General features: G+C 42.9%; 2 protein-coding genes across 2 annotated transcripts; one reads left to right on the top strand and one right to left on the bottom strand.

The window, feature by feature from the left end:
• Nucleotides 1–1,159: 1,159 nt before the first annotated feature.
• Nucleotides 1,160–8,152, bottom strand: LOC131890083 (uncharacterized). The gene is made up of 3 exons (XM_059239359.1): nucleotides 6,890–8,152; nucleotides 6,309–6,526; nucleotides 1,160–1,733 (listed from the first exon to the last, which is right to left on the bottom strand). The coding sequence occupies exons 1-3, from the start codon at nucleotides 7,520–7,522 to the stop codon at nucleotides 1,484–1,486; spliced, it is 1,101 nt and encodes a 366-aa protein (XP_059095342.1). The 5' UTR covers nucleotides 7,523–8,152; the 3' UTR covers nucleotides 1,160–1,483.
• Nucleotides 8,153–8,372: 220 nt separating this feature from the next.
• Nucleotides 8,373–19,483, top strand: LOC131890082 (glutaminase liver isoform, mitochondrial-like). Its single transcript, XM_059239358.1, has 15 exons — nucleotides 8,373–8,526; nucleotides 9,241–9,324; nucleotides 10,694–10,766; nucleotides 10,857–11,120; nucleotides 11,586–11,713; nucleotides 12,338–12,453; nucleotides 12,712–12,833; nucleotides 12,915–13,076; nucleotides 13,504–13,680; nucleotides 13,963–14,124; nucleotides 14,521–14,651; nucleotides 15,460–15,600; nucleotides 15,846–16,089; nucleotides 17,303–17,657; nucleotides 19,071–19,483. Exons 2-15 carry the CDS (start codon nucleotides 9,305–9,307, stop codon nucleotides 19,124–19,126), a joined length of 2,151 nt encoding a protein of 716 aa, XP_059095341.1. The 5' UTR covers nucleotides 8,373–8,526; nucleotides 9,241–9,304; the 3' UTR covers nucleotides 19,127–19,483.
• Nucleotides 19,484–20,946: the final 1,463 nt, after the last annotated feature.

Below are 20,946 nucleotides of genomic sequence, written 5' to 3'. Positions count from 1 at the left end.
AAAGGGGCGTGAAGTGGAACGAGACTCGATTTGGCATCCACGTGAGAAATTTGAGATCGGCCAAGCCAATTGACATTTGTTCTTCGTAACTGACATGGTGAGTCTTACATCTGATAAAGAGAACTCATGAATACTCGTTCTCGCGCCCGATTGAAGAATATCTTCGTACGTCAAGCAAAGCCGACGGGCTTTCGCCCGTATTCCTAGGATTCAGTTTGGAGTTTACTAATTTATGCGCCTAAGTCCTCGAACAGTTTGAGGCTGTAAGTTGACAGGAGTCTGTTACATAGATTCTAGTTTTCGCTAATTATTGGTCTTTCAGTTTTAAACAGTGATGATCGCTGATTTTTGACATGAAATGGCATAAACTGCTAATATTAGTTACTTGGAATATTCCTGGCATCTATGGAATCGCCCCAAGAATAATAACTTTCAAGCTACTTTTGATATGATATCGTGATCCCCAAAAGCATTTGTCATCGTGGGATCGTTGGCGATTTGGCACAAGGAGCAAAGCTTTCGAGCGTCTATCTAACATCGTTCGGCTTGACTTGAGCTCATTCACTCAGTGGGAGGCCTTCCATGATCGAAAGGCCACTCCGAGCGAGGCCCATATTGCTATGGTCTTTTGTGCTGAATCTGCCAAGGTCTTTGGAACCCACCGACGCGGTCTTCATTGTCATCGGAGACTCCGAAGAGATGGAATGTTTCGGCAGAAAACGAGCTCTCCACTCCCCAACTGATTTTGTCACGCACACGAATACGCGCGAGCAAAATGATTTATTGGCCTTAGGCTTTTATGAGCCGGCCAGATGAGACTCGATTCAAATTTCAAAATAGACTGAAAACTGAATCATTTGAGGGCGGCACATTTTCCTTCCAACTCCGGTTGGGCTATCTTCGATGCTTTGGACGTTTCTTCGAACCCTTAAGAACTGAGCAGTCAAAGCGGAAAAAAGGGTGATGTTGAATTGTCTCTCAAACCGTGAAACAAGGTGCCAAAACCAAGTAACCTGCGTTGTGTTCTCAGTGTTTGGGGCTAAATGTGTCCAGATATTAAAGGATTGATAAATGTGTACACATGGCAATCTGAATGGTGTCTATCTTGCTTACCACCTCGTTTGTAAAAGCCGGTTTTTTTCTCTTTAAGACATTTCAATCCTGGTTAAGAATGTATTACGTCATATTTGCAAAGTGGTTGTACATGGGCATAAGTGCTGACTTATGATCATTCGCACGTTTGTGAACAACAGAATATCTCAAAAAAATGAGGCGTGCTGGGATGGCCTAGTAATAATGATAATAATGACAAAATGAAAACTAATCGTCATCTTGATAGTAATAATTATGTGATAATAGTAGTGGTGATGATGATAATGATAATAATGATAATTCTTTCGTACAATCTCTTCTGGTTCCTCGATGTTCCAAACATAAATGTTCCTTTGGATGGCAAGCCAATGCGAGCGTACTTTGACGCCCGCTAGAACGGCGCCGAAACTTTGCGAATGTTGTTGTTCGCGTTCTTGTCTTGAGGCTTATGTCTCACCATAAACCTTTTGGCCTTGACTCCGTTTTCAGTCTCTAATCGAATGATCATGTTATCGCCTTGGGCTTCAAAAAATAGCGTGGAAGAATTGTTGTGTCTTTGGTCTTGCTCCGCAATCTGGTCCATCACCAGAACCTTGTCGTAAGTATCGTGATCCTCAAGGGTGACGGTAGTGACCACTAATCTGGAACAAGAGAACAGAAGCCAGGTATTAGGACAAATCGGGAAACAGGAACCGAGAATTCTCTTCAGATTGGGTCTAACAAGGAACCTTTTGCAAGTAAAACCATAGAGACGTCCTTTATCTTACTCAGTTTTCCTTTGAAACGGGTTCAGTGTCCATTTCATTTCGAGCTCGGCACTTGTAAACACAATGCAATGAAGACATCAGAACAGCCTTGTACTGAATAATTCAGACAAGGCGGGTTCAGGTGAGTTTAGTCATGAGTGAATTGCACAACAGACGTTGAGATATGAGAACGGCATTCAAGTTCTACGTATGATAGTGTGTCACAAAGTTCGAGGAAATTCGCAAGTTGGAAATGTCTTCCATTTAAGATCGATTTGCTGCTTACAATACTGTATTGAACTTCTAGATTCACAACCGTAAAGATCTTTTGATCGTTTTTTCAAATGATACTCCCTCCATCTCTCAAACCCGAACAATTTAGGATGGTTTGTACCATAGACCGGGTAAAAACTCGATTAATCTGGTGAATAGTCGTGAGATCAAGAGTTAGTAGTTGAGATAGTAACCTATTTAATGCTCGAGCAGTTTCCAAAAGCAAATGGAAAAGAAAAAAAATCTTCACAGGTCATCTCTTTGAAGTGGGATCGACATCATGGCATCATTGGGATCATTCTCAAGTTCTAATGACTTCCTGTACAAGTTTGATGTTCTCCCAGATCATTATCAGAGAAAATATATGAGTAGGATCCGCACTCTGATAAAAATCTCGTGTTCCCTCTCGATCTGAGTATTTCATCGTTCATCCTGCTCTCCGTTCTGTGTTTGTAGCCACGTACTTGCCTACTTAAAAACACTCGCTGTCCTCGGTGTCGGTCAACATTTTGAACGCGACCTTCACATCCTTCACATGACCTTAAAACAGAGCCTTTATTGTTTCAAGGTAAGTCAGTTGTTTCCTGAGATTTGAGATCGAAATCCGAGAATTTCACCGTAAGAAACAGATCAATATGTCTCAGTAATGAGGACATCGATATGTAACCATGACGCAGCGCACATACAAAGAACTTTGACTGTCCTTCACTGGTCTTAAAAATTCAGGTCAAGTTTTCGATGACACTCGTCACGGTCCAGAACTATTGAGAAAATTGGAATATCGCTTTTAATTGTGTTCATGTATTTAAGAAATATTTGACTGCTTTCTCCTTCAAAATTTGTCAACATTTCATGGCCTCTTAAATCAGAAACCTGGTTAAATTGCAAGTACAAGTATTAGCCAAATTTAAGGATTCAACATTCAACATCCCAAAGAGTTCAAAGATCAATCTCGTTGTAAGGTATGATACTAAAAACAACTGTCTTTCCTTAATCTTGTTCCTCTGACCTTTTTTCATTCCAATTCTGCTTTACTTCCAGAAGGTAACACCGCTGTCTTCAGGATGTCCTACTGCAAAGCACTTGTACGAGTGCTTTCATACATGACTTGTTTTTCGTCGTTACTACGGTTGCTACGCTAAAAGTTGAAGAACCGGAAGCACAATTCGAAATTCATTGAGTGAATGCTCAAGATTGGGACAAGCAAGGCATGAAGGCCACACGAACTCCATTGAGCCGAAAGATAAGTCTCCCCATAAATGGGCAAATAAGTAACAATGGGTAATCGCACCTCTTCATGTGAGAAACACAAAAATTCCATCAATGCGCCTTTTTGGCCTCTTTGTTATGTTTTACTGCTGCCAGACATTTCCACTTCTCGGGCATTCATTCTTTTTGCATTGGACTTGTCAGTCTAGCACCGCCTTTTGAGCGACAACAATTCATTCCCTAAAAAAGGCCGAATAGCTACAACAATGACAAAGACCGCAAAGGAATTCGAGAGGAGGTGATTTGTCCACGCGGAGATGAAGATCTGTTCGTCAAAATTGGATTCTGACACTTCAACTAGTTTCATATTATTAGAGGCTTTTCAAAGCTCCAGATCTTGATAGGTGTGCATAGATCATTGGAAAATGCACCCATTTTTCCCACCGTGACAATGGAGCAATGTTTGACCTCAATCCACCCCTCAAACTACAACATACTCCATTGTGTTGTGAACGTTTCTGACTTGAGCGCAAATTCAATGCAACCGAGCTTATTGAACGGATTGATTTACCTGACGGTACCAGAGCTCATCTAATCTCAGATTTATCTGCAGTAACATTCAAGTACCACTTTATCCTTGATCCTGCGTGGCTTAAGTATTCCAAAGCTATGTGTTCTCATAGCAGTAATGGATTGTTTGTTGATCCTCGCGGCGAAACGAAGGATTACGATCCAATGTTCTGTTTGTGCGAGCATCTCGCCCATCATCATCTCACACATCATTGAGAGAGTCAGGAATTTGAAATTAGTCTCGCCACATTCATAACGTTCTTACAAATAGTTCCGTGTGAATAGGCGTCAGTCACTACACTAAATGGTCATTTCAAGTCAATTTTGTAGAATATTCCCGATCATATCCTGCCCATGAATACGAACGTAGTAACTTCGAATACGCTCGATACCTGTCTTTGTGCCCGGAGATTGAACCGGACGAATCTAGGTTCTCAGATGGCCTTGATTAAAGCAAACTTCAGTTTGGTATTTTTTGGAACATACCTCCCAAACGTTCTACTTTTCGGCGAAGCTCGCCCAAGGAGCACACAGATGAAGGCAAAATATACAAGATGGATAATCTCGATCGACTCTTATCGTGAGCAGATTTTTCCGTGACATTGCTTTTCCGTCCGGCCTCGGAAAATATTCTTGTCGTTGGGTGTGTTGAGCTGTATGCCGAGGCTCGGTGGGCTTTGATTTTATGAGCAACACTCGCTGAGGCATGCCAGATTCCAGTCATTTTGGGAAAGAATTTACCTTCGCCATCCCCTTATTGTATTTGTCTACTCGATTTGACAGGCCAATGTGTCTTCAACGAAGAATCACGACTTCACCCACTTCCTCGTCTCTTGGCTTCTCAAGAGCAAGAACGAAACGCGCGCTCACCGTGATAAAATGGCCTTTAAAGTGTAATTGTGGGTAGAGCAGCCAATCCAATTAAGCCGTTATGAATGACATTGGTTAGGCATTGAATGGCCAACTCAATCTGTTCGTATTCTCTAAGATCAATTGCATTTTGAAAAGGAATTTATGAGATTGCCCGGACAGCTCCACCCGACACTGGCGCGGTACGTACAGCCTTTAGAGGAGAGCCTTGATACTAAATCATGGAGGGCTGCAAACCCAATCAAGTGGGCAATGGCCCTGAAATGTGGATGAATTATCACTAACAAGTGCAATGGTCTATGCTTGAATGGACAGGAGAAATCATTTACTGATCACTGCTCTTCAATAAGTTACTAAGTTACACGCCCAAACGTGGTTTCACATAACAGAACAACAGGGTTTCTCTTTATGAGCATTTGAGTTGATGAGTTTGAATGAAATGCCAGATTCCATTTTTTACAGCCGAAAGACAATATGGCCAGGCATTTCCTCCTATGGAATTTCAAATTGTTTAGTCGGAAGTAAGAGAATTGTCCTGATAAAAACTTCCTTGAATAGTGTTACCACTCCTACACTCGGACGAAAGAGTGTCAAGTAGTTGTTGCTTGGCCCAAAATTCCTTTGAGATTAATATCCAGACGGATGTTTCATCCTCACAATGAGCGCCAAGGTGTAACGGAATAGTTATGCAGAATTCAGATCCTAATTTAAACGGGACACAGATCACATTTCCCCTCATTGTGACAGCTTTCATTAAGTCATTCCTTGGAACGAGAATTGTCTTAGAGGATTAGTAAAGAGAAGCTCACAAGAATTTCGTGAGATTCTGGAGCTCAAAGCGACAAAAGACTCGTCATCTTGACGCAAACATCATCAATTTACCTACTGAGAGATGAGGAATACAAGGAGGCCCCCAGTATCAACCGTAAACCGTACTAGGAATGGCGATATCATACGTAGGTTGTGTGTCTCCTCGATCGTCAGTCGAAAATCGATCGAGCGATTTGTTATGAATGCAGCTTGACCGTTGTCCAAAAGAAATAGGTGTTTTTGACTACTTGTGGCCTGAGAGGATGATCCGCTTCACTTAGAAGTACTTACTAGTCCTCTGTCATCAGCAGAACGTGTTTATCCATGTGAAGCTCAATAGAAGTACTTTAGGAGTACATCCTCTAAACGTCCTGAGACCCTAATTTTTCCCACTGAACCGTGCATTCTTACGAACTGGAAATGCCGGCTGAACCTCAGGATTATTAGGGAGATCCGGATAATTATGCCAAGTACGTAGAGCTACGCAGTACTTGATTTCAGGGTTTTCAGAAAACTAATCCTGGGCCTCCATTAAGCAAAGCTGTGTGAAGTACAACTCGTCGGTTTCAATGTAGTCCTATTTCAAGACGAGACATTTCGGAAGGAACGTCTATTTCGTAGTTAGATCGGCCTCGACCTCGATTCACAAGGGTGCTTCGCAAGAAAAAGCGATGGTAACGAAGCTAACCAAATTCCAATGGAAATAAATGGCAGACGAGGACTTCAAAGGGCACTCACCTTGGGTCCCAATCGTCGAGTAGCTCGGGTTTGGGTTGCTCTGGGTGGAATTTATTGGAGGTCATTTTGTAGTTTCGGCATTTAAATCCTTTGACATTTTTAGCCTTGATGCTAGTTTCAGTGAGGACCTTCCACGCATGATCAATATCCTCGTAGACTGTGATCAAGTATTCAGATCGAACCACCATCTGTGCCATTAAAGGAGTGACTCCGATTGCCTAAGGGAAACATTTTTCATAAGAGCAGCTTAACAAGAAGGGATTTGTCCTTTGTCACAGTGTGACAATAACGCTTGGTCTAAACTCAAATGAAAGCGCATTCAAGTTCGTGTGTTCTATTCTAAATAAAACGATGTATATTGTTGCAAGGTTTTGCCTTCTGGTCTTTGAATTCAAACGACAAATTCGTGTCTCCATTGTCCGATCCATTGTCCGGTCAAGAATTCGCCAAAGAAGTCTTATTCTCCGGACAGTGTTTCAATCCAAACCTGTTCAACAACCATTTTTTTTTCCACCAAGACCTATCAAGTGAGCGTTCGAGTGTCTTGACTCGTCAAACATACGAAATGGTTGAAACCTTACCCGCAAATAAGTTTCCACATTTTCCATGGCAATCATACACCACGATCCTTCGAAGGGCAGGAACTCCTTCTTGATCTTCCCGTCCAACGGCGGAGGGGACTCCAAGATGTTCCATGGGAGCACTTCCGCATGCTCAAATTTCTTGGTGGGAGCCTCAAAATGGCCGTCCTCTTCCTCCTCAGGGATAGACACCCTTTCACTGACAGACTGCATTGTGTATTTCGTCTCTTCCAAACAACTGGGCAACTTGATCGGATCCCGGTCAACAACTATTGATTCGAGGATGCTGTCCCAGTCGGTATTTATACCCCTGATGATCATCATCATCTTCATCATGATCATCATACTACTCTTGACCGGCGACAAATATCGCCTTTCATCTTTGATCAGGACGACGCCGAAAGCACCGGAAAGTGAAAGCGTGGCCGGAAGAATGTGCAAAACAAAACGAATTTGAATTGTTTCACACACACTTCCGAGGACCACAAAAAGCGCGTGGCGAGGAAACGACGAGAAGGCGGGCGGCACCGCAATCCGACATCTCGGTTTCGAGGGAAAGGACGGCGGCGAGGGCGAGCAACGGAAGCAAAATATCAACCAGGAGATTTCAAAACAATTTCGTGAATTCACCATGCATTTTTCAGACTACCGGAGAGGGCCTTGAAATTAACTCATTTTAAAGAGGGGGAAGGAGAGAGGAGGCGAGGGGGCAGGGGGGGAACATTCTTATCCATGACTTGCCGTAGACGCAACATTCCCCCCCCATATCACACGTGATGACCTCTGCATGCCAAGTTTAGTCAAGCATGAATCAGTTCAGAAATTGGGAGACAAATGGAATGAACCAGACCACCTCTCAAACAATTCTATGAAGCGAAAGGAGCAGAACAAGATGAATTTCGCGCACGAAAACATATCAAAAGGACGATTGGGTTGGTTTGAACCGGGAAGTGATTTTTCACAAATGCTGATGAAGGACGACCCGAATCCCCAGTTCGGGTCATGTACGTTCGTATGTATCCACGATAAGTAGTTGTTGAATGCACAGAGTCTTAGGAGCAAATCTTTTAATCACGGCCGTAATCTGAGTCTCAAAATGACCATCCGTACGAAACCCAAGATTCAAGCCAGTTTCGAAGCCGAGTGAGCAACGTGTTCTTCGGGCAGGTCATCTCAAGTGTTCTCCACTGGTTTTGACAATCTTCTTGGAGGCGACGTTTGCAGGTAGCCTCATGAAACCATCGATGGTTCTGAAGATCTCACGCGCGAACACACACACACACAAACCCCGATCATGGTTGTTTTGACGAGGCCATGAATCGGCTCCACAATGGGACAATAACCAAGACGACCGATACCACCGTCACTACCACCACTCAAAGAACTACTGAGACGACGATGAGGACAGGTACCAGCAGTATTCCTGATTGGACGGTGCTCAAGACGACACCAGATTAGACTTAGTTTGGTTCCAAAACACCATTTTAACATACCTGTACATGCAGCCTCACTAAACACCCGAGAGGACTTGCAAAAAACAACCCGTGCAATGTCGTGTGTGTCTTGCTAAACTCAAAGGCCCCGAGACTTGCCAAGTCAGAAACGGATTGTGTTCGATCCAATTACCCATCTCTCAGGTGAGTGGTTAAGTTGTCACGTCATCAGATCAAGCAATCACAAACAGGGAAACAAAAGGCATTCATTCACCCGTGTCCAGAATCCGTAAACGAGCGAAATGATGATCCGCATTCAATTACCCAACGCTCAGATTCAAGGGAATAAAAACGATCTTGGCACGATCCTAGTGAGTCCGCAGTCACTTGACCCTTTGTGCTCTGTCCCATCTTTTGCAAGCTCATAACATACCTTGTGATTCACTTCGTGGGTGAAAAACATGCCATTGGGTGTATTCAATCTTCATTGAAGCGATATGATTGAATAAGCCGTGGCGAACTTGAACATCCGAAATCATGGAAAGCAATATTAGTTCAACAGTCCCTAGGACGCCGGATCTGTTCAAATCCCTTGGGAAATGTTTTCACTTCTGTTCAGGACAGACACGCACTGCCATTTTCCATCCACTTGACAACTTTCAAGTGTAAATTGCAATTTGTGAGAGTCAATACTTCAAAGCACTACTTTATGCTCGATTTAAGTTTTGTAGTCAAACCAAACTCTTTTTTCCTGTTATCGTACAAATAACTTTCCGCATGAAGACCAATTTCCATGCCTTATTTCACACTTAAAAGTGCTGGAAGTCACACCCGTGCTTAAATGAAGGGAACGATTGAATCAACTATAGAGAAAGGTGCTTGAACACTCAGATTAAGATCGTTTTTTTCCTATTTTAGACTCTGATCCTTGAACTGGTTCTCTTTTCGTGACGTCAATCGAGAGCCCCTATCCATCCCGACCATGGACAGCTCTCAGAAGAGGTAAGTACTCGGTAACAGCGTTAATGATCTCTCATGAGTTCAAATCTCAGCAGAACCTGAATAACCAGAACCTTTGATGGCAACACTGTAAGGCAGGTCATGCTGAAAAATAGAGAGCCGTGTTAAACTGACCCTACTGGGAACGTACACACATGTACAATACGTAATCGTACATTTCTACAGCGAGTGCCATTTATCTTGCACCGTCTCTGCGTGCGATAGCATCTTCTTTTCTGGGGCAACGAAATGATCTTTTCAACTTGACCGTTGAGGGAAGAAAACCCAGTTTGGAATGGAATGCTTGGGTTGATTATGTACAGCACTTCATCAGACTCGTTTCTGGCCGGCCATTACAAGGTTGCATAATGATGAAGCGAGATTTAATGTATTTATTACAAGGGGGGGGGGAATCTTGCAAAAGTGGTACAATTAATTACCGGGTTTGGTGATATAACATGTGGTCGATCTGGATCAAAAATTGTGTGGCAGGGGATATTCTGATGCTTTGCAATGGCATAGGATGTACATCAAGATGCTTGGTTCAACTTCTTATGTAAAAGCTGTTTTTTTCAAAGCAGATCACGTCGTGATAGAAAAGAATGACTGGTGTAATACGAATTCAAAACTAATGTCAATAACTTTTGAACCATAATTTGGAACAATCATACAAAAAGTGCTTTTGGGTTAACTACAACAACTCGATTTTAAACTGCAATTACTTACAATTAGTGCCATCAAATTGTAATTCAATGAATTATCATTTACTTTCATTCTCCTTTTGGTCCAATGATTGGCAAAAGAAAAAGTCAGATTTATATTAGCAATACCTAGATCTGCTGTGTGTTATAGATCCGTCAAAACTTTGCTCCGAATAGCACCTGACAATTGAATTGAAATTTAGAATCGAATTATTTCGATTAAATCTGCTAAAGCATAATCAAATGCAATCATAATTACATAAGACTGCTTTACATTAATTCAAGCCTACATCCTCCTATACTGTATTTCTAACGAACCTGTCTATACATACATACGTTTTTTTGCATTTGACATATGATGAAATAATAGAGCAGTTGAGGACTTGGGCCTTTTGTATGGTCCACGATACCTGTTAGCACACAATCGTGGATCATTGTAGTATATACTTACGGATGGTCGAATGCCCCATCTAAGAAGATAAATGAAACCTAGTGCATTCTCTTCTTTTCTCTCTCTCCTCGTGCCAAAGAGTGGAGAATGTGTTTGAAATGCTGTCACTTTCGATTACAAAGAAAATATTTCAAATGAATGTGTGCAGAAACTCGAGATGTTCAACGATCCATCCATCTTTGTCTCTCTCTCTCTCTCTATTTATGTATGATTGTTTTAGCGGAAAGTTCGAGGCAATGCTCTTTGCCCTCTGTCAAGACGGACCTAAGGCCTCGATCCGGAAATTCGTTGAGGTTAGTCAGTCAAAACAACAACAACAAGAACTCTTTCGACGACGACGAAAGAATCCAATTTCATAATTGCTTTTGTTTCCTTTGCTTCAGGAGATTAGCCGAACCGGGGTTCGACCCATGAGCGATCCTCGTTTGGCCGAGGTGATAAAGCGATTCAAGTCCTTCAGGAACAAACCCAATGGAGCATTGGAGAATCTCATGCTGGATTTCGAGCAATTTCGCTACGCTATTGGAGCCAACCTCCCGTTAATAGCCAAGATTTTCCGCAATGATCTCGTCATCCCGGAATTCGATAGCTTTTGCAATAGCGTCACGGGGCTTTATGAGAAGCTCAAGTCCAACTTTGATGGTGCCGTGAGTTTTGTAGTTTGGAGGATCTTTTGAATTTCTTTTTTTTTGATCGCCATTTCGATACCTGGCTCTCATTCCTTACTCGAAGTTGAGTCCGAAAGTAAAACTTTATCAAATATTTGCGATAACACAATTTTCGAAGAAATCCGAGTATTGGAAAGCCGTACTGGAATTGATACCATATCACAACTCAGTGCTCAAACCTCGTGTTTGTGGAACTTCCTCCCGTTCAGCTTCTTTTTTCGAGACAAGTCTGTCGAGTTTGCAAGAACAACGATTAAGCTTGTTATGAACTTCCATGATTTGATTTGTCAATCAAGTGCAGTCTTCGAATCAAGAAATGAAACACAGACTTGGCTTTGGAGAGAACGAACTTCGTTCAAGATTAGCGAGGAACCTAACGAGAGCCTTAATGGTCCATTAAGATTGAGCTTCAATTCTATTTGTTTGCGTTTGTTTGTTCCATAGCCTGCCGCTTACATCCCTCAATTGGCTCGCGTTCCCAGTGACAAGTGGGGTATTTCCATTTGTACCGTGGATGGCCAACGGTTCTCCATCGGGGATGTTCACGACAAATTTACCATCCAATCTACCAGGTTCGATCTCCTTTCTAGTCCTCACGGTGGTTCTTATGACTTTTGACCCTCTAGGTAGTTGATTTTCCTGATAATTATCCTTGCTGAGGACTAGAATAATGATGTGTCTTGTAGCATGTAAAAATTGGAAAGGGTAAAGCTTTCTAGATGATAAATACATTTGTCAAGCCATGAATACTAAAACTGACTAATATACGAAAGAACTATTGATACACCTTTAGTTTGATCTGGTTTGTCTTCCAAGAACTATCGTTCGAAAGTGAAAGGGAGAGAGCGTTGATTATATTTTATATTCTAGGTATCAAAAGTATTATCTTGCCTTTCCTAATTTTGTCCTCTTCATCTCAAACTCTTGGCTGTTTTGATCAGCTAACTATAAAAGCATTCTCTACCTACATAACACTATCAATGTATCAATTTCAAATAGGCTCTCAACACTTACAGTACAACACTCATGTCCTTTTGACAACTCCGACAGTTCAGCTTTTATTCTCCAAAACCTTTGCTTGCTCAGAGAGCGACCGTGAAAGAATTGGAAAGAGGGCAAAGCTTCCACATTGTATTGGGGCTATGCGCTAGTAGACCCGCTGTGGCATTTTCCTTCAAAGTCTCGCTCTGTTTCAGCAAGCCCATTACTTACGCCCTCACCTTGTCGGAGTTGGGAACCGATGTGGTTCACAAATACCAGGGACGAGAACCGTCTGGAAGGATGTTCAACGAAATCGTATTAGACCACAATAGTAAGATACATAGTGCAATATACAAGTACAATGCATATACTTAGACTACATGTATGTAGTGATGTACTATGATGAAAGATGTTTCGAGATTGGAGGTTATTAGTGCAAGTAAAGGGAAATCATCCCAGGCTCATTTTTTTGATTCGTCTTGAAGCCTTTCCCGTGGATAGAGCTTGAAGCATGAACGGAGGAAAAGGCGAAGAGTTCATCGTCCAATTGGATTAATGGCTACTAATGTGACTGAATCCAATATTCCAGATCAACCTCACAATCCCATGGTGAACTCGGGAGCCATTATGTCTTCGTCCATCTTATTGTACTTGCTCAAGCCCGAGATGAACATGGCCCAGAAGTACGACTACGTATTCGATTTCTTCAAGGTATGGATAGGTCAAGGTTGGCAGGAGTGGCCTGAAAATGCATTCAAAAATACACGTCGACTTTTGCCGGGGTGATTTCAGCAAATGGCCGGAGGCGAATACCTGGGTTTCAACAACTCGATCTTTTTGTCGGAACGCGATTCTGCCGATCGGAACAGCGCCCTAGGTTACTTCATGCGCGAAAATATGTGTTATCCTCCCGGGGAAATCAACATTCCCAACACTCTGGACTTCTACTTCCAGGTGCGTAGGACAAAGTGATGGCCTTTAGTCAAGGCTTTACATACACACTTACGAATGTCAATAAGATTTTTCCCGTCAAAGAGGGATTTGTTCACATTTGAGAGTACCAAAACCCAGCAGCCATCAGGTTGAAAAGGGGACACTTAAGTTTTCACAAAAGCTCACCGAAGTTCATGTTCCACTTGGCCTTTCTCCTTGAAAGGAAGATCGGTTCTGGCGCCTTATCTACCATTGTCGCCAACAGAAGAGGATAAGTGGAAATTGTTCCAATCTTTAGGGAATTAATCTTACTCGTCTCTCGGGTTTCTTTTGTTTTTCTTGTAAATATCTCGGATAAAAAAAGGGAGAGAGAGGAGAAGAAAAGACAAAATGTAAGATATTTTTATGATCGTGATGCCGTCATCATACTTGTTCCAATCCATTCCAGCTCTGTTCCTTGGAAATGACATGCGAATCAGAGAGCGTCATCGCCGCGACCTTGGCCAATGGAGGCGTGTGCCCGACCACAGACAAACGAATGTTGGCCCCAGATGCGGTCCGCAATGTATTGTCCCTGATGCTTAGTTGCGGTCTCTACAACTACTCGGGTGACTTTGCTTTCAAGGTAATTGAATTTCCCGGTCGATCCATTCATCGAATTCTCTGAAGGGAAAACCGACCAAGGACGAAAACAAGTCGAGTGATCACGACGGTTTAGGTCTCTCCAGTGGGCTGTAATCTTGGGAAATGGGTGGAGAGCATTCCCATTTAAATTTGCCATTTCAGCCAGCTAAGAGCAACACCCTACCACCACTATCCGTTTTGACAGTTCCAGATAACGAGGTGGCAGAACGGACGAGGTTTCTTTGGCCAAGATAAATGATGGGACTTTTTTCCTCGCTTTTAGGTCGGATTGCCCGCCAAATCTGGCGTGAGTGGAACACTCGTGTTGGTGATACCCAATGTCATGGGCATTACGTTTTGGTCGCCTCCTTTGGACGAAATGGGGAACACCGTACGAGGGGTTCAATTTTGCGAGGAATTTGTCCGACTCTACAACTTCCATAAAGTAAGACCAACGCGCTCAGAGCACAGAGATCTACATAGTATATACAGTAGTGCTCCTGTGCGTCCATGAACATCAGTGAGTTCGTATGCCAACCAAACTACTGTGCAGTACAGTACAACACATAGTGTACATATCATGCTAAAGCAAGGGCAATCTCGGAACAAATGCCGCCATTAGAGCCTTTGCGACGCACTCATCTCCGATGGGAACACGGGGTGCAAAGTCATTTATGGTCAATCTTCCTCCATGGATGGCCTTGTCTTTGTCCGTGTGGTGTCTATAAATAAGCTCTGGATTTACAGTGTGCCCTTTCACCGACTCACGAAGTCGTCATTGCAGTACACAAACGAAGCTACTAAAGTGCTGCTCGATGAATGAACACTTTGTGCATTCCAGGTCTCAGGAGAGTTATCCGATGGATCTTGCTCGTTGGTGGATCCAACCAAAAACAAGTACGAAGTGGCCAGTCAACTCATCATTCATTTATTGATGGCCGCTTCTGCGGGGGATGAGACCGCTCTGAACAGGTGATTTATCTTCAGCACATATCCACACAAACGTGCATCTAGTACAGAGGGATTAGAAACGAGATGATCAAGCCCTTAAATGACACCGGAGACAGATGAGGTCGCATTCAAATAGCTGCAAATATCCGTGCCACACTAAATCGATTGGCATGTCGTTTGGGTTAGAAAACTCCCATGAATTTCGGGGTTCGGCAAAAAAGGGAACATCAGCAAATACGTCTCTCTAATCTCTCAGTCTCTGAAGTGCAAGCTTTTTATGACGACAGAAAGTCGTCTTGTTCGCCCAATTATTTGCGTGTTCGGATTGATCGGTATGGTTGTTGCGAGCACATATCCGCTTAATGATCTTGATATGCAAATAGCTGAATTACAGCTTCTTGGCAACGAGATACACGATATACCTACACAGATACTACAAATAGACGTCGTCGGCCTCATTTACTCATCCGATAGCCGACAAGTTCGAGTACGTTACAAGTTACTGTACGTAGGTAGCACACAGTAGTTGGAGTACAACTCCAAGCGCCCAGGAACATCCTGAGCATGGGATGTTGTGCCAAATTTGCGTCATTTTCTTCGTTCGTCTCCCCCCAAATTCCGGTAATGCAGCTTTTTCCATTTGTATTTCAACTAGTCACATTCCTAGCTATGTAAGCCCTCTGGCCATCGTACAAAATCTAAAAACAAAGGAACTCGTCCTCTGTTGCGATGGTCCCCGTGTTGACACGCCTAAAGTGTTCATTATTCATTAGTTGTGTTCATGAATATGCTTTCCATTGATGCCCTCGGGATCTCATCCCTATTCCAGCGCTTTCCAACAAGGCGTGGATATGAATCTCGGCGACTACGATGGACGAACAGCCCTCCATTTGGCCGCTGCCGAGGGTCATTTGAGATGTGTCAAATTCCTGCTGGAAGAATGCAAGGTCAACTCGGACGCCAAGGACAGGTACGTGAAGAGAGCATGCATTCCTTCAAATGGGGTCTGATTTGAATAAGCACTCGAATTTCAAACTTTTCCGGAAGAGCAAGTTGAGTGCTTTACGTATTGACTTTGATTCATCATTGTACTTTTTTTTGCTTACAACCGCATTCCTGACAGGTGTCCAGGTCACCTAATGATGTTGCAGACGAGCTGAGCTAGGACGAGAAACCCTAAACATCTTACTAATTGTTCGTCTATCATCGTTGCAGATGGGGCCAGACTCCGTTGACCGAGGCCATTTTGTTCAAACACACGAAAGTGGCTTCCCTCATTAAGAGACACGAGAGGCTCCTTCAACTTCAGGCCAACAAGAATAAGGGCGGCTCGGGAAAGGGCTCGAATGCATTCACGGGGAAAGACGATCATCATGGTGGGGGTGTGGGCGAGGTCCTGTGGAGGAAATTGGTCGAGAGGAATCTGATGAAGCCCGAAAAGGAACGACCCATTTTCAAGGTACGGACCCAGGATTGGACAACGGAATGGGACACTTTTGGTTTGACATTCTGATTTAAGGACCTTAATTGCCGACTCAATTAATTCGGGGCTCCCTTATGGCCCTCTGAGCTCGCTTGGGCAGAGTCAGAGTCAGAACCAGAAACTACCTTGGTCGATAGAAAAATTTCCTGAGCATTCAATATCAGAAGATTTTGCAACGAGCCAGAAAAAAATAAGGACCTGATTGGGTAGATAATGGCCGAACTAAAGCCCTGCCAAATGCCTGCCAATTCGAATCATCTTGACCGAATGCTTTAACCATGTCAGAACTTTAGGTGGTATAGGCAGGAAAAATATTTGCGCTTTCGGGTTTGGAATTTGCCAGGCTTGTTGAAACGAATGCAAACTGACTGACAAAGTTGGTAGCAATTCTTGTAGCTCTGAAAACCTGATTGCTCCAAGCAAAAAAACGGGAAACTTTTAAAGCAATTTAAACCAAGGAAATGTGCCTTCTTACTTTTAGCGAAACGACTTTGAAACCCGATTTTGATGCCAGCTCCCACTAAACTAGGTTGAGCATGGCAATAAATTTCACTTAAAGAAGGAAGTGTGTAGCGTGCCAGATCAACACCACGGTGGGCTTTAGACTGATATTATATCAGAGATATTGCCGAAGCTTCTACGTTTTGGAGTCCATCACTGAGATTGCTGATTGACTCAGACTGACAGAATCTCTCTCTTTCTATCTCACTTGCAATAAAAGGTCATCCATCTACAATTGAGGTGAACTCGAAGTAATCACAGTGCTTGTCGTACGTACGTACGTACCTACGTACGTATAAACGGACGGATGTATGTAGGTACATAGCCTTCGTCGAAGTAGAGAATGGAAGGAGGCAAACCACCCAAGTCCACAAGGTTCCATCCTAATGTGATTGCAACGAACGACAACTCTCCCTTCTTGTCTTATTGATGTCGGAGAAATTCCCATCTGAATAACTCTCTTTGGCGTTTTTTTGCCGTGTCCTCTCCAAACCATGTATTTGCATTAGAATCTGTGCGCAGTCTAAGGCCCACGAATGGGCGGGAGAACTACTCACTATCACTCCCATCCTGTATACACAGGACGTTCTCGTGGGTGAGTGAGTGAGTGAGTGTGTGTGTGCGTGCGTGTGTGCTTGCTTGCTTGCTTGCGTCCCTTCAATGCGTCCTCTCCGCCTTCGCCTTTCAGTTCAACAAATCCAATCTGGAAGATCGAGCCGCGAGAAGGGACGAAGAAGAGCTTCAACGCGATCAAGAAGCCCTCCAAGCCCTCAAGTCTTCTCTGAAGGATCAGTTGAAACAGACCAAGGTACGAACAACCTCCGTGGGATTCGATACCAACTTGGACTCTTTGAAAGAAGAAATGGAACGCAAGAAGTCGGTTGGAGAGGCCATGGGCGAAGCCATGGGACTGGATGGATCAGTTGAGGAGGACAATGCCGCCAAGCTGATTCAGAACAAGTTCAGGAATCTGAAGTTGAAGAAATCACCCAACAACGGGGAAGAAGACAGCTCTAAGAAAGTAACCTCTTCGGCCGGGAAGGGTAAGTTCCAGTATTGCTCGTGCCTAATAATATTCCTAGGAAGAGTGCAATAGGAGCGTCGTTTCTCATGGGTCCATTAAGAATGGTGGTGGGAAACTTTCCAAGTCAAGGCAGATCTTGGAAAAATGCAACCAAGACCTTGTTGCTGGCTAGCTAAATTGGTTTCAAAAGGGTCGGGATGGCTTAAAATGAGTGAGACGGGTGTAGAAATGCAAGCAGCAGGTTCCACGAACCTCGTTGGATAAATTGACGACAAAATTCCCTCGTAAACCAGTTGTGGCGAAAACCCTTGGGTCTTTACACAAAAAAATGGGAGGGAGGATTTAGAACGTGAAAGGTGGAAAGCCGAGGGCACTAAGTCAATTCTGACATAAGCAGGGCTCAGCCCGGCACAAAAAGTGCGTGGACAACAAAGGCCATTCGGGATCCTGAATAAATCAGATTCCACCTTTTCCCCTCTGTTGTGTCTCATTTTTGGGTTGAAATCTTGGAATCAACCCTCGCGCCTCGGTGAGTTTTTTCCGACAGGCTTTTTCGAAATGCACAAGACAAGGGAAAACTCCTTCATTCTGTGCCTCTCTGCCTCTGTGGTTCATTTTGCGGTGACTCAAAAAGCTCGCTCATGTTGACATAATGCCGATGTGGCATCTTCATTCATCTCGATTCTCGACACAAGCGATGAAGTGAACCAAGCCTCAATACATATCATATGCAGAGGATGAAGAGGAGGGACACCAATCCATACATATTGGGTTCACCATTGTTTCCTCTCTGGTACTAGGTTTACTCAACACTGAGTACTGGTAAATGCTCTCTCATTCATCCTCCATGCGGCTTACTACCACCACAAAGTCCTTGGGAAGTTGGGCGTGGAATGTACTCCTGGCTGGCTAGTGGCCCTTGTACTACCTTCATGATCTCTCTCTCCCGTAATTGGTAACCCAAGACTTTTCCTCACGATCGACCAACTCGCCCAAAATCCCGTTCCTCCACGTGCTCACGTGTTCTGTTTAAGCCGTTCCTTTCTACTTAGGAGCAAATTGCAATTCACGAGAAAAAACACCGAAAAAAGCATGGTAGTTCAAAAGCATTTGTCAACGGTTTACTATACCCTTTAAAAATGCAATGAACTTGGCCACAAAAACAAGGCGTCCTAGAAACCATTCTGAGAATTGCAGAAGCCAGACAAACGGATGATAAGTTATCGCTTAGCACCTGGAGTAGTGGCGCCTACCGTACAAAAAAGGTCGAGCCACGGCTCGATTCTTTTTCATATTGTTATCGTCAATGCTGAACCTTCCCTCTTCTCGTTTTTGGCCGGCCTACTCAGGCCCGAGGCCTATAGAAGCCCCATTTCACGGACAATTGTACCTGAATAATTTGGCGTTTCTCTCTTTCTGTGTTCCCTTTCAGAGGGCGGCTTGACCAACGAGAAGCCGGATTTGTGTCCTCCTAAGCAAGGGGTCTGATCATCATCCCGTTCTTTCCCTGAGGAGAACTAGAATACAAATACGAAGAGGAAGAGGATAAGGACAAGATTCCCTTCCTCCGAAATAGCATGTGGAATTAGTGGAATTTTATTGCGTTGATATTATTTTCGTGTCGTAGTCTGATTTTTGTGTGAGTGAATATTGCCATTCTTTTTTATAATGATGCTGCTGTTAATGAGTAAATAGATTTAATGTTAAGAAGATTTCATCCCAGAGCATTGCGAGACTTGCCGACTCTATCAGTGCTAGTTTGAGAAGAACTCGAACCTTTTGAACGACTCATGTTTTCAACCATTGTGTCCCAATCAACAATAAAAAACACCTCATGAATAGAAACCTTGGTCTTGAGAGTTTACATCTGAGTTACATTATGAATCCCAAGAAAGGGGCACCTTTTCCATTGTATAGTTTTATTTGAGGGCAAAGCTTGTAGGCCAAGTGATGTTATGGACAATCGTGGCTTTCGCGGCCATGAAGTCACAAAATCCAAACATGTTTTTATGTCTGAGACTGTTGGGGACACTTGAAGCCATGATGGAACACTCCCTCAAATTCGTGGTTGACGTATGCTATCTTCAGGGTTCCCAATAAGCGATTCTTTGCAAGGGGAATCAATGGCCAATATTCGTTATCGGGCTCCAGAAGATGCTTATGTTACACTTGTATGATGGTGCTTGGAAATCATTGTTCGTTTGCACTTGATGTTTTGAAAATAAGCAAAAACCAAGCGGAAAGAAGAAAAACACACGTACCAAAAATCTCACTTCATTACTCCGGTATTTTCCCACAGTTTTCACCCATGAAAGAGAATTCATTGTTACGAATCTCCTAATATAATCCATTTACTGACAATATTTACTCAATACAAAATGATTTGATGGTAATTTTTCTTCCTTTTCAGAAACGGTTTACTTGATTAGAAGAGAATATTACACAAAAAGCACTCAGTTCCAGTGAACGGATAGGCTTGTGCATTTTCTTATCAAAAATGTTTTGATAATAAGTTCTATGGCTTGTCTAATTAAGGCTACAATGAGGTTAAAATCTGCACTTATGAAGACACCGACCCAATGAACCATGTAGGCAATGTTAGTAAATTTGTTTGATAAAGTTTCAAATATTAAGAATTTCAAACTTTGAAAAGAAATTTTGTTTCCTTTCACAAAAGTCTTCAAAATTTGAAATCAGTTTATCTATTTTGCATACACCTTGCCGATTCAACTCAGCCAAGAAAATGTTCAAGAAAGTGCCCACAAACACATAAAAGAAAAACCATTACTTAACTATGCATGAAATTAATGTTACATAGGATGGAGCGAATTTGCGAAAGAAAAAATAAAGTTATTCTTTTTACCCTATGCATCAAAATGAACAAGTTTACGTGGCAGCAACTTTCAGTCTTCATTGGACAAACTATCTTAGGCAGAGCTAAGCCGGGATTTTATAACATGAACAAAGAAAATTGTCATGAAAGATTGGCCTGAATTTTGAAAATGTCCCACGAAGAAAACACATAGAAAATGCATTTTATTCCGCCTAATCAAAGAGTGAACAACTCTCAACTCGTTACCGTGATTACATTAGAAATGTCATAAGTTCCTCAAACAATGTCCGACAGAGTTGGAAATTTGACCCTTCCGGAAGTGATGTCCGGACAAAAGTTTTCCTTCCCGGTCAAGGAGATAGAGGTGAACACCTTGGCCCAACATCCCTTTCGTGGTATTGGCTGCCACTCATCTTTTTTCGGAGCTCAACCTTTCTATACGTTTTCCATGTGCACTGAACGCATTCAAGACATC

Source organism: Tigriopus californicus, chromosome 11 (assembly GCF_007210705.1).
Source record: "Tigriopus californicus strain San Diego chromosome 11, Tcal_SD_v2.1, whole genome shotgun sequence".
In the NCBI taxonomy this organism is placed as follows: Eukaryota; Metazoa; Arthropoda; class Copepoda; order Harpacticoida; family Harpacticidae; genus Tigriopus; species Tigriopus californicus.
Note: the sequence above shows the minus strand (reverse complement) of the source record. Positions and strands in the feature narration are given on the sequence as shown.